The following is a 13,525-nucleotide window of genomic DNA, read 5'->3' as shown; positions in this document are numbered from 1 at the left end:
GACGAGGTCGTGCGCAGGGACGTGGACGAGGGAGAGGACGTAAGCTGAGAAGGCTTTGGTAATCGAGCACTACATCACTATTCTCCCATTGAAGCCCGCGCAGTACACCGTACAATGATAACACGTCCTGATCGCTCAGACCTGCTGCAACATTTCCGAACTCTACGAAGACAATCACGGTAAACCTTTAACTAGGAAGAAACGGTCTACATACTTCCAGAAACAAGTAATCAATCATCGGAATCACCCAAGAGAGCAATGGGGCTGTTAAGTGTGACGGGTGGGACGCAGCCCTCACTGTACCCACACACTTCACGTACCCACAGCACGCGGGGAGCGCCAGGTCATAAAATCTTGACTAGTTTGGGGGTAAGACACAAATGGGAAAAGTCTGAAGAAAAAATTGACTGTCACCACCAGGACTCGAACCAGAGACCCTTGCTTGTAGCTAGCGATGCTCTAACCACTGAGCTATGGTGTAGTCGTCATCCCAGCAGAGGCCCTTCAACATTTTCTTCAGACTTCCTAACTCACACTTCCTGTGAATCCACACAGGCGGGTGGGACGCAGCCCTCACTGTACCCACACACTTCACGTACAAACTAGCACGAACAGTACAATATCTGGGGCTCAAACGGTTAGTCCGATTAACTGGTTGCAGACCGGTTACGAAGAATTAACGGTTAACCGATAAAGATAACGGTTAACGCAGTAACCTTTCAGTCAATTTTTCAAGTATCAGGTCGTTGCAAAATATGCACTTTCGCAGGCTGTCCCACGTGTACGCAATTGCTGGGCTGTCAACTCGGTCATATCTGGTCTCTTCGTGTGAGAGTGTGTATGAATGAGCATGCAAGAGAATATACTTGTGTGCGTTGTACTGAATAGGCCTTATGCACATTGTACAGATGCACGAAATCCCGTATAATCTTGTAGAATCCCGTAGACCCGGTTGGGTGTTGAATGTGCAGGACCCTATTGTCTTTACTGCTATTTTCACTATGAAATCGGCCCTGAAGGCATTTCATATGAAAACTTTTTTTTCTGGCAGAGATCTAGCTAGTCGTTAGTTCAATCCCAAAGTGAAGAAGCTGGAAAAGCGATTGTTTGCCATGAATTATGAGGCTAAATGGGTCAAGCGCGCATGTATAGCACACAATGAACACCCAACTGGGCATGTACACACCTACGGCCCTAGTCCAGAACTTCGTACATCTGTACAACGTGCATAAGGACTATAGGGTACATTTTTTGAATAAGTATAGCCAAATATACGGTTAAAAAAGAGTCCGCAGGATTGCCGTGGCTTATAGGTTATAACCGTTAAACCGACCGTTAGCTTAGCAGTTAACCGTTGGGGGTAAAACCGTGACCGTTTGAGCCCTAACAATATCCATGTCCAAAGACTGAGTTACACATACTGTAGCGGAATCAGTGCTCTTGACTTTGAATGGAATTTTCTTTCGTAGGAGATCCAGGATTTTGACAACGGACTATTACTGAACGGTGCCTAGTGGATGTGGCGGATTCTTGTTCTTTTTGGGGAGATTTCCCTGGGTTATAGTTTCTATTCGGCAACCAGGTGCGCTGTGCGTACTCCTGCTAGCAGGCTGTCCATTCCTGTTGCTTTGGCTTCGGGTTGGTGGTGACTGTGGTTTGCCAGTGCGTTGCATGCTGACTCGCTACCGTGGTGACTCGCTGCCGTGGGATACCTGGATACAGACTAGACTCAGTGCCAGTTGGCACGTGACGTACGTAGCTGACAGTGCAGTTCACAGTGCAGGGCTGTGCGTGGGATGAGCGTGCAGCGTCTCCTGGTCGAATGGTGTGGCGGGTCTGCTCGTTCTGGTGTGCTGGCGTTTCGGGCCGACGTTCACATGCGGGCATTGACTGGCGTCGTCCTCCAGTGGTGGGGTTGGTGATATGGAGGGAAGGCGCCTGTCGGAATTACGGGAATACTGAGCTTCATCACGCAGCTGTCCTGGTGACGCCTGGCGGTACGGTGGACTCTTTGCCTGAGGCTCCGCTGTAAGCACCTCCCGCATATATACGGCGAGTTGCTCCTGGCGCGGATGATGGTGGGGGGTACTCATCCGCTCGTAGGAGTCACCATGGATCCTTGCTACCGCAAAATGGACCTGCCCCTGTGGCAATGGATGCTGTGAACACGGACGGTCTAACAGTGCTTCCGGTGCATCAACGGATGAGCACAACTGGTGAAGATCCTGCGAGTTTTTGTATCCAGCCGTTGTCCGCTGGTGAGCAGAATGAGTACGAAGAGCCAAAAGATCTAGGGCGGAGCCGGGCGTCGACTGATAATGCACCACGAGCATGTTGCCGGTGTACTCAGACAGGCGATCAGTGCCGGCAATGCAAATGTAAACGTAATGGTCGGGCTTGTTTGGATTGCAAACCTGGCGTGAGTGAGTAATGTCGGAATCCTCACAACATCTTGTTAATCTTGCGTGACGGCGATGTGGGTCCTCTGTTTCCAGTGAACAACGTGGTATCGTCCAATGCTGGCGGTGGAGGTAACTCGAACCATGCCCATAATGCTCTTCTTCGGATGGCGGCTGCTGATGAGAGTGCACATGTGGGTGATGACCTTTCAACAGTGCCAGTGGCTGTTGTTTCTCGTTGTAGTTCCGTGGCTGGGCCTTTGCGTGCCAGTGTCCCTGTCGCATTGGTTCCTGACAGTAACGACCTTGATGCTGTCCATGGCGTTTGTGCTGCTTCGTCATGTGCATCGATTGCGCGTGATGGTGGTGCGGTTCATTGTGCTCAGCCATTGGTGGAGTCTTCTCCAGAGGAACATGTTCAGGATCGACCCTTGTCGACCACAGTAGTACCTGGTGTGGATGACTGCGGCCATGTGACAGCCCCTCGTGAAACGTTTTGTCTGGGGAATTTGACGGCATCTGAGACTATGACGGCTCTTTCCACAGCATATGACAAGTGTGTGCACCTTGCTCCGAATGCATTTCAAGTGCCTCGCGGAAATGTTGCCCGGAGATTTATAACAACTCTATCTACTAATTTCAACTGTTTTGGTGATGCAGGATCATACGCTGGCAGCGCGTTGATGGTGGCAGCAGTATTTCAGATGCTGATGCAGCAAGTTCCGCGCAGTGATCCTCCTGCTCATGCCAAGCTCCTGGACAGCCGTTTGGACCAGTGGTTGCATGGTCAGATTAATGAATTATTGTTGGAAACAGAGGCTATCCACAATCTCCGAGAGAAGTCCAGTACAAGGGGTCGAGGTCGTCCTGATGATCCTGCACGAGAGTTTGCGGATTGTGTCGCATCTGGGAGGCTATCGGCTGCTCTGCGCTGCCTTGGTGCTGATCGTGGTGGTGGAGTGCACAGCATCAGTGATGAAATTGACGGTGTTCCAGGAATCGATATATTGAAGCAGAAGCATCCTGAGGCTGAGCCCGTGTGCGACGAGGCTCTGATACTGGGACAGTCGCCCCTTCCTCCGCATCCCATCTATTTTCCTTCGCTGGGGCGCCGTGCTATCCGGCAGGCAGCGCTAGGCACACAGGGCGCAGCGGGACCCAGCGGTGTGGATGCTGAGGCCTGGCGTCATATGTGCTCCAGTTTCACGGACGCTTCAGATGGGTTGTGTGATGCGCTTGTGGAGAGTGGCCACTGAGCATATTGATGCTGGTGCATTGATGGCATTCACTGCATGTCGCTTGCTGCCCTTGGACAAGCAGCCCGGTGTCAGACCAATTGGCATCGGCGAGGTTGTTCGCCGCATTGTGGGGAAAGCAATTGTGTCCATTGTTGGCCCTGCGGTTCAGCAGGTTGTTGGCTGCTCCCAGCTGTGTGCCGGTCAGGACTGCGGGGTGGAAGCGGGCATACATGCTATGCAGGAGGCGTTTGCTCCTGAAGAGACTGATGAAACTCTGATGGCAGACGCAACAAATGCTTTCAATCGCCTGAATCGCAGCGTCTGCCTTCGGAATGTTCAACATCTTTGCCCGACTATGGCCACTGTTTTAATAATCAATACCTACAGCACGCCTGCATGCCTATATGTCGACGGTGATTGCATCTTGTCGGAGGAGGGGACAACCCAGGGAGACCCTCTGGCAATGTACATGTATGCCATTGGCATGATGCCTCTCGTGCACAAAGCAAAACAAGCCGGGACTATCCAGTCTTGGTTTGCAGATGATTCCGCAGCGGCGAGTGTGTTGCGTAGGCTCCGTCGTTGGTGGGACATCTTGGCAAGTGATGGCCCAGCTTATGGATATTTCCCAAATGTATCAAAATCGATTCTGGTGGTGAAGGAGCGTTGCTATCGTGAGGCACTTGAGCTGTTCAGCGACACCAGTGTCGTCGTTACGTGTAATGGAGCTCGGTACCCGGGGGAAGCCATCGGCTCAGCTGATTTCAAAGAGAACTTTGTATTGACTAAGGTCCGGGAGTGGGCTGATGAGCTAACTTGATTGGCTGATTTCGCTCGCTCGCAGCCCCAGGCAGCATATTATGCATATGTATCGGGCGTGAGAAGTCGCTGGGCTTTCCTATGCCGCGTTCAGTCTATTTCTCCGTCCCAGTTCCAGCCACTGGAGGACGTGATAAGCACGAAGCTTATACCAGCAATGACGGGTCGGCCACCTCCTGGCACAGTGTTGAGAGAAGTACTCGCAATGCCCTGTCGTTTGGGTGGCCTGGGCCTGGTCAGCCCGATGACTTTGTGTGCCCAGTATGAGTCGTCTGTCGCCATCACAGCATCTCTCTCCCGGCGTATCGTGGATCGTGTTTCTGATATTGGGAATTCTCTGATTGGCATCCAGCGGGAGAAGGCGAAGAGGAAGAAGGAAGTGCGTCATAGCCAGGCGGAGTCGGCACAGCGTGTCAGCAATGATGCGTCGGACGCCTTGCGACACACCATTGTCCTCGCCCGTGAAGCTGGCGCCTCGAGTTGGCTGACTTGCCGTACATTGAAAAAGTATGGCTTTTCACTGAGCAAAGCTGAGTTCATGGACGGCTTGTGCCTCCGTTATGGTTGGATGCCGCCGAGGTTACCAACTCATTGCTCTTGTGGACGGGACAATGGTATTGACCATGCCTTGTCATGTCCCCTTGGTGGGTTTACCATTATCCGCCATAATGAGATCCAGGATGTGACAGCCTCTCTCCTTCAAGAGACCTGTCACAATGTCTCCATTGAGGCACTGCTGCAGCAACTCACTGGAGAGAGAATGAGATACAGGTCTGCTATTGTGGAGGAGCATGCGCGGCTTGATGTAGCGGTCAGTGGTTTGTGGGGCAGTCGTTTTGAGCGTACTTTACTTGATATACGGGTTTTTAATCCTCTTGCACGCTCAAATCGATCTGCACCACACACCACTGTCTATCGGCGAAAAGCGACGATGTTATGAAGAGAGAGTGAGAGAGGTGGAGCATGCGACGTTCATGCCTGTTGTGCTGTCGGCAAGTGGTGGCATGGGAAGAGCGGCGACATCACTCTATCGCCAAATCGCGTTATTGAGAGCGGAAAGGAGGAAGGAGCAGTACTCCCACGTAATATCTTACATCAGATCCATACATGACCAGGACAGGGGACGGTTTCAAATAGGACACAGGTTGCAACCCGGAACGGACTCAATATTCACTTTATCTCTTGGTATTTTGATTAGAAAACAATTATGTCACAGTGAGACTACGATGTGTTATACTCCGAGCCAAAATTTCATGGCTCTGCGATGACCAGAAGCGCCTTATCAAGCAGGTGAGTTTTTGACGTGTTGCTTCGCACTGCGACTTGAGCTTTACGACTTTCGAAAAATCAACTTCTTGTCGCAGGTAAACAGCGGCTCGCCTCTCGCCAATAAAGCACCGCATACCAATCAAAACTAATGGAAGCACACACAAGGCTTATTGTTACTCTGTACTGGCCGTCGTGGAGCGATAGCCATTACCTAATTTCAGACCCAGAGTGAATTTGACGTGCACTCTAAAACGTGTCCGGTTTGGAGCCACCTCTGATTTGAACTTTTTTGAAGCAAAAAATTGGGCAACTTGGAGGCAATGGGTCAACACAAAGGAGTGCCTCAGTTCGATTGACGTGAAGAGAAGCCAGGTGTCCAAACCAACCCAAAATACTCTTGTCTTATTCTTCAGTGAAATAGTTATAAAAAAGTTGTCTTACCAAACAACAGTGAGCATAGAAGCAACCTCGATGCACCCAATAATATGGCATCCGGGAACAGCAAGTGTTGCACGAGGATCCCAAGAACACGTCAAGTTCCATACTACCCGCCGCCATCAAAAGAACGAAGGATAACTGTGCTAGCCTAGTTCATATTTGTTTGTTTGTTTGTTTGTTCATTTCACTCAACTCGTGGTTCATGACCAATTAGCACGCAAAGTGCGAGAGAGGGGTGATAGCCAACCACGGCAAGAAAAGAAAAGAAAGGAATATAGAAAAAGAGAAGAAAGAAGGACAGACAAGAAACTAGCAATGAGATCCTATCGTACTACATTATGCGATCGGAGTGCATTTTTAAAGCGGGAAAGACATTTTGATGTCTTAACATGCTGGGGAAGTTGCAGCCCATTCAATGTGTAACCCTAACGCGTTAACGGTACGGGATATACAATTTAGGAGCCTGTTGGGAAGGCGTGGGCGAGCTGTAAAATCTTGTACGGTTCGCACAGCACAACATACATGCAGCAGTTATTGCGACGGTTATCGTCGATGGACGAGAGTCATAAAGCACAGTTCACGGGGGTTGACGTTTCTGGGCTTCCTTTCCGAAAGGAAAGTCTTATTTCTTCTCAGATAAGGCAGAATCATGCTGATTATACCAGTCTGTTATGAAGACACTAAAGCAGCCATGGACATTGTGCCATTCTAAAGGAACGACAGGAAAAGATAAAGCACTTCATCTGAAAACTCAAGGACTATCCATAAATACAGCCTGGTAATGTCCAACTCCGTAATGTGAGCCATCGGTGAGTTATCATGGGAAGCATATTGTTAGAAATACTGAAATTTGAACAGTTGCAGTTGTGTTCGTCGCCACACAATGCCATCGCCAGTTCACATTCTAAATGTAGCCATTTTTACGCTTGTGTCCCTGTACACGGCATGGAAGGTTGAACAGATTCAACTCTTCCATCGCTTTCTGATCTGTACAGTAGTGCGGTTGCGTTCCCGTTCCTGACACTCACAACCGTCTCGGCTAACCAGCATTATGAGCACTCCAGTGGTTCCTGCCGCTCCTTCCGTATCGTCCCAGCGTGCCCCGTCCAAATGTGAACTAATGTAGGCAACAGAGCCAGTATATGATGAAAGTGAATGCACTGTTTGATGATGCTCCAACAAATCCTTTCACCGTTGTATGGAATTTGTAAGAAGAGTAGTGGCTCAACTGTAGGTCCAACGCAAAAGGTACCTCATAGCGCAGTTCTGTTACGTCCAGGATAATGAACATACTCAGCATGTGTATCAGACACACTCTGGCATTATTTTGTCCACATTCTCCCAGGAGGAGATACAATGTAGTTCAATCATGTCTTCAGTACATAGGGCACCGTTGCCTCGTTGCAACTAAACAGGTATGCAAGTTACTTTCCCATGAGACCCAGCCGGAGCCGTATCGTCGTCATTACCAGCTATTCATGGAGAGGTATAATGTGACTTTCCACCACTCCCTGATTCAATCATAGTTTGCTTGCCTGCACCAAACTGCTTTCTCACTAGAGCCAGGCATTGGATACATATGGCTTCAGTTGTTACGTTTAGTTCACTGTTCCGCCCATGTCACTGGCACCTTTCATGCATTGCTTGCATGCGTGTTTTACATGCCCGCGCCTGTGTGGCTGCACGTGTCGCGTGACCGATGCAAATCACGCCAGATTCCCGCGCTGCGCACGTGGAGGCTTGTGGTACTGCGTGTTTCGGTTTTATTGGTCTGGCTTTGTCGACCAGTAGTGTCTTTTGCTTTGCAGTTCGCTTGGTGTGTGTTTTCTCTTGGAAGTGTATTCGATTCTTGTGTTCTTGCTTTATACGTTGTAGTGGTGAGAGTTGAAGTTGGTTTTCTGTCAACACTGAACGTGTCCATCTGTGCGTGGTGAAGATTCTTCCGTAGTTTGTTTGTGAGAGTGTGTTCTGAGCATTCTACAACGAACCCTAATTGAAAGTAACATTTCTGGCACCTCCGACGGGATACGCAGTTTCCTCGGCCATGGATGGATTAGAGCAGGACCGCTCTACCCAAGATGGGACTAGTGAAGACAACCTGGACGCCTCGGATGGCTCAGCCTTTGGCGACAAGGCAATCATTACGCAGCGCAAGCAGCTGAGGCGAAGGCTGACGCTGTGCCTAAAAGGATTGTCGAGTGAATTTGGCAAGTCAAGTCCAAGCCGTAGGTACCTTGGGAAGGACCTACGCAAGGCGGAGGAGCTCGTGCACGCCATTGAAGAACTGCTCCACGGACATAGGGAGCTACTGGAGCAGCAACAGGATTCGGCACGCTTGGACGTGTTGGACAAGTGGGAGGAAAAATTCCGAAACGATATTAGCTTGCTGGCTGATGTGAGCGCACTTCTGGAAGAAACGCCGGATGGAGGTGACGAGTCGCAGCAACACGATGAAAACGCCAGAACCGAAGAGGAGCACGCTTTGGAGAGCAGCTCAGGTGCGGGGCGTTTGGATTCTATGCTGGATCTCACCTCATCCGTTGGACAGTCTGGGGAAGTCTCAGTTAGTGCCAGCAGATCACAGTCAGTTGGACCAGCAGAGACCTGCAGAACTGGCAGAAGCGGCATTGGAACTGACGCTCCACTGGCCAGGACTACATCTGGTATACAAGGACGCATCTCAGGGCCTCTGCTTGGTGTCCTTTCATCAGCCTCTCACAGCCAGGAGCAGGGGGAAGTCCTTTGCAGCCTAGTCAGCCACAGACTATTCAAGCAGTAAGTGGTCTTCATGCACCCATAACATCTGCAGCGCAAAGTGCTTTTCAGCCACTAGGACTTCCTATATCTACACACACTGTGCCCAATGCATCTAGTGCAGCCAGTGTACAGATAGCACCCAGTGTTCCCTCATCAATGCCAGTGTTGGCATCAACAGGAACTCTGCCACGATCAGTGCCACCTCAACAGCTGCCTATGAGGGCAGCACCCCCAGTCATTGGGTTTGGATCTGCGCCACCACAGCTGATGCCGCCCATGCCAATGATGACGTCACTGCCAACGTTTGGACATGCGCCAACAGTTGTGAGTAGTACGATGCACCAAGCCAGTCAGCCGCCCAGGATTTCCACCATGCCCATGGTCTCAGGGCATTCAACCCTGAACGTATTGCACCGCAGTACGTGCCGAAGACCAGCAGCACACTGCCTCCGCAAAATTATCAATTTGCGCATTCTGGCTACATGCCACAACAACCGTTCGTGAAGCCTCTAAAACTGCCGGCGTTCAGTGGCAAGGCGCATGATTATCACCGTTGGAGGAATTCCTTCCTCCAATACATGGATCCACGCCTGCCAGACGAATACAAGATGGCCCGACTGAGGGAGGCCATTGAGCACAGCACAGCCAAGGATCTTGTCGTGGACCTTCTGGACGGGCCAGGCACTTACTCCGTTGCCTGGGGTGAGTTGGAGTCCTGGTTTGGAGGAGCAGACAGGCATCTAGAGCAGCAGATACGAGAGGTCATGACGCAGGCCAGAATTGCCAACGAACGAGATCTGGAAGGCCTGCAAAAGTATGCCGTCAAGCTCCGCAGCACGATTGCTAACATTTGCACCAGTGGCAGCACGCCGAGTCAAGAGCTGTACATAATTGCGACGGAGAAGATTCCCAAGTCCATGCTAATCAAGTTCTTCGATAAGCATGGAACTGGCAGCACTGACATCGATGCGTTCGCCACGTGGCTGTTAAGTTACGTCAAGAACTTGAAGCATGCCACGGACCGGCTTGGGTTGCTCGAAAAGCAGGAGACGCGATCCCAAAGCACTTCGCAACCTAAACCGAAGATGAAGCATCAGACATTGGCAGCGGCCAGTGTCCGCGGGCAGGACAAAAAGTCGGCAGCCACAAAATCTCCAGCACGGCAACAAAAGTGCCGAAAGTGTAACGGGTCGCATCAGTTGCGTCACTGCAACGAATTCAAGGCGCTAGGTGTCAACAAGCGCAATGAGTTGGCTAGGCTGCTGAATCTATGTTTGAACTGCCTGGGTGATGGCCATTGGGCGCGAGAGTGTGAGTCAGCTGCCTGCACGGAATGTAATGGCAAGCATCACTTGTTGCTCCACACCGAGCACAAGCCTGCTTCTGACAAGGCTGACAAGGCGCCACAATCCACAGAAGAGACCACACATCATGGAACCGACTCCGCTGGCGGGTTGCCAATGACCGAAGACGGCGCAAGCGGGTCAACATCATTTATGACAGTTCCTGTGCAGGTCATGAACAGGGCACATTCCGCCATGGCGAATGTGCTACTGGACTCTGGCTCGAGCTGCAGCTATGTGTCAGAGCAGCTCGCAAGGCGACTACATCTTCAAGGAAACGACAAGGACGTGAGTGTGACCGTACTCGGCGGCAAGGTTCTGCGCGGCCGAGGGCGCGTCGTGAAGCTGCACCTTCGCCACCATGATAGCAAGGCCACTACTCAACTGGAGGCCTATGTGATGCCCAAGATCACGAGCGAGCTCCCTGTCACCAATTGGAATGCCGTGCGGAGCCAGTGGCCACACCTATCCGACATTGAGTTTGCAACTGTAGCTCACGCCAAGGTTGACATACTCGTCGGCTTGAATGCCGCTGTACTTCACGTCGCGCAGGAGGAGCGAGTTGGCAACGACGGCGATCCCATCGCCAGACGAACGCTTCTCGGCTGGGTGTGCTTTGGTCCCAGCATACGCTCCGAAGGCCTCAGCAGTCACAGCACTTTCCATGTCGCAGAGGCAACGCGCTCAGGACTGGATACACTGGTGAAGAAGTTCTGGGAACTTGAATCAGTCGGGATGGAGACATCATCAGATGAGTACTTGACACCGGATGAGCGCCAAGCTGAGAGTAACACCCGTCAGTACATCCATCACGTAAATGGGCGCTTCGAGGTCGCCATCCCGTGGAAGACAGAGGAGCCGCCTGGGGTCAAGAGCAATCGAGTTCAAGCTGAGTGTCGACTCAGATCCTTGGTACGTTCCCTGCAGCGACGGCCTGACGTACAAGTCCGCTACGCCAAGGTACTGGAGGACTACCTTCACAAATCGTACATCAGGATGCTGACAGCACAGGAAGAATGCAGCGGTGCTACAGACGAGTGGCTCCTTCCGCACTTTCCTGCCGTGTGAGAGGACAAGGCCACCACCAAAGTCCGTGTCGTCTTCGACGCTGCTGCTCAGTTCAATGGAAGCAGCATTAATGACCGCATGCTGGCAGGGCCCAAGCTCCAGAACGACCTTGTGAAGGTCCTCATCCGTTTCTGTGAGCACCCCATCGCACTGATCGCCGACATTTCGGAGATGTTTCTGCAGGTCGGCCTGAGACCTGAGGACCGGCGCTACCACCGCTTCCTATGGTTCGTGGATGACGATATACGTGTGTTCGAGTTTACGGGACGTTTCAACTGGCAACAGGAAGAACAACTTGCAACCCAATCTAATACATCTTTCTTCATGCCTACCCAGTGAAATTGTTGGGTCAGTTTCTTCTGCAGGCGTGTAGAACCCGTATGTCCCCCCTGGTCATGATACTCTTGCAAAACCAAAGAACGTAAATGTCGGGGAACAAAATTGCAAGATAGATGGCTTACCGGGGCAAGGGTCCTCCCAACGACGGCACAACACCCCCTCATGATGAACCAGCATTTCATGATTTTTCCACAAAATACGTACCTCAGGACTGCTACCCATCATGTCCTGTGGGCAAGGCGGAGAGTCCATACCTAGCCAGGACACTACTTGGGCGAGATCTCGGTCCTTCTCCTGTTCCGTTTCCCATCTTGACCACGGCCAGTTGAAACGGCGGATATTGCCAGGTGTGTCTTTACCACCATATTTATCAACCATAAGTACAGCTGCAGTGGTGTCTTCAACTTCATTCTCCCGAGTCAAGCTCCGTATGAAGATATCCAAGAAGAAGATTGCCTGATGCAGGGCCTGCTCTAGACATTCAACACAGCCCGGTCAGAGTGTACCTGGCGCATGCAGGCCAGCCGGGTCAAGCCGGGTCAGATCATCCGGCAGAAAAACAACCAAAAAGCCTGCTCAAAACGCAGGAAAACAGAAAGGCGAATTTATTACCGGAAATCGGAAATTTTAGAGAACAAGGCGAACTATCAAAGTCCCTGCCCGCAAACGTAGAAGGTAAACGACAAAGCGTGAGTTCTTTTTCTCTTCGCGCCGCTTTTGACTGCCTGCCCCCATCGACTTTGAATGTCCTGACTTCCTGCTCGCCGTTGGCCAGATCGCGCTAGAACCAGTTGACCCTAGCCGAGTTTCTGTCGCTTGTAGACTGTAGTGTGTAGATCTACGATTGTGCTAGATTTGCAACAGATGGGGTCCGCGAGTCGTAAAATACCGGTATTTTAGGAATCCATTGTCAGTTTGAGACATTTTTCAGCCAGGTCAGACTGGACCCGGTGTTATCTGTTCAGCCAGGTCGTGCAGTTCCCCAGCCGGGCGCGTGACCCGGCTGACCCGGCTCTCCAGCAGGCCCTGCTGATGAGTCCAGCGGGGACGAAACTTACGTCGCAATCGAGCTATGCCGATGCTGTGTCATCATCTATGTGCCATGCGCTACTTGATGTACCAGCCTGCTATGCCGGATACCGCCAGCCATGCATCGACCAGGCGCCAGGCGCGAACTGATGGTGGTGGTGGTGAGAAGGAGAGCTCTGTGCCAGAACTTTGCAGCCTAGAGAGCGTGTGTGGGCAGGCGTGTGTTTACAGCCATATTGCCAGGTGTGTCTTTACCACCATATTTATCAACCATAAGTACAGCTGCAGGTGTGTCTTTACCACCATATTTATCAACCATAAGTACAGCTGCAGGTGTGTCTTTACCACCATATTTATCAACCATAAGTACAGCTGCAGGTGTGTCTTTACCACCATATTTATCAACCATAAGTACAGCTGCAGGTGTGTCTTTACCACCATATTTATCAACCATAAGTACAGCTGCAGGTGTGTCTTTACCACCATATTTATCAACCATAAGTACAGCTGCAGTCTTCAATTGTTTTTGAAGAGAGAAAGCAAAAGTAGCGGTAACCTCTTTTACGGGCAAACAGAATACAATTGACATTGGCATGGCGAATGATTAGAACACAACACCAAAAAATGAAAACAATTGTATGTGTGAAAAAACGCAAAAAACAAAAAACAAAAAAACAAAAAACAAAAAACCCCAGGAAAATACAAGGGCACTGTCCTGCCCACCATCGTCTCCAAAACCTCACAGCCGGCCCTCCGAGATTGCCAACTCTCGCAATGCATTCACAGGACGTTGATATGACGATTGAGCACCGCGGATGCACATGAT

General features: G+C 50.9%; 1 protein-coding gene across 1 annotated transcript; it reads left to right on the top strand.

Moving 5' to 3' along the window:
• The first annotated feature begins 9,528 nt into the window (after window positions 1-9,528).
• Window positions 9,529-11,331, top strand: LOC135824399 (uncharacterized). Its single transcript, XM_065337133.1, has one exon. The coding sequence runs from the start codon at window positions 9,529-9,531 to the stop codon at window positions 11,329-11,331; it is 1,803 nt and encodes a 600-aa protein (XP_065193205.1).
• The last annotated feature ends 2,194 nt before the right edge of the window (window positions 11,332-13,525 follow it).

The sequence above is a fragment of the Sycon ciliatum genome, chromosome 9 (assembly GCF_964019385.1).
Source record: "Sycon ciliatum chromosome 9, ocSycCili1.1, whole genome shotgun sequence".
Lineage (NCBI taxonomy): Eukaryota > Metazoa > Porifera > Calcarea > Leucosolenida > Sycettidae > Sycon > Sycon ciliatum.
Note: the sequence above shows the minus strand (reverse complement) of the source record. Positions and strands in the feature narration are given on the sequence as shown.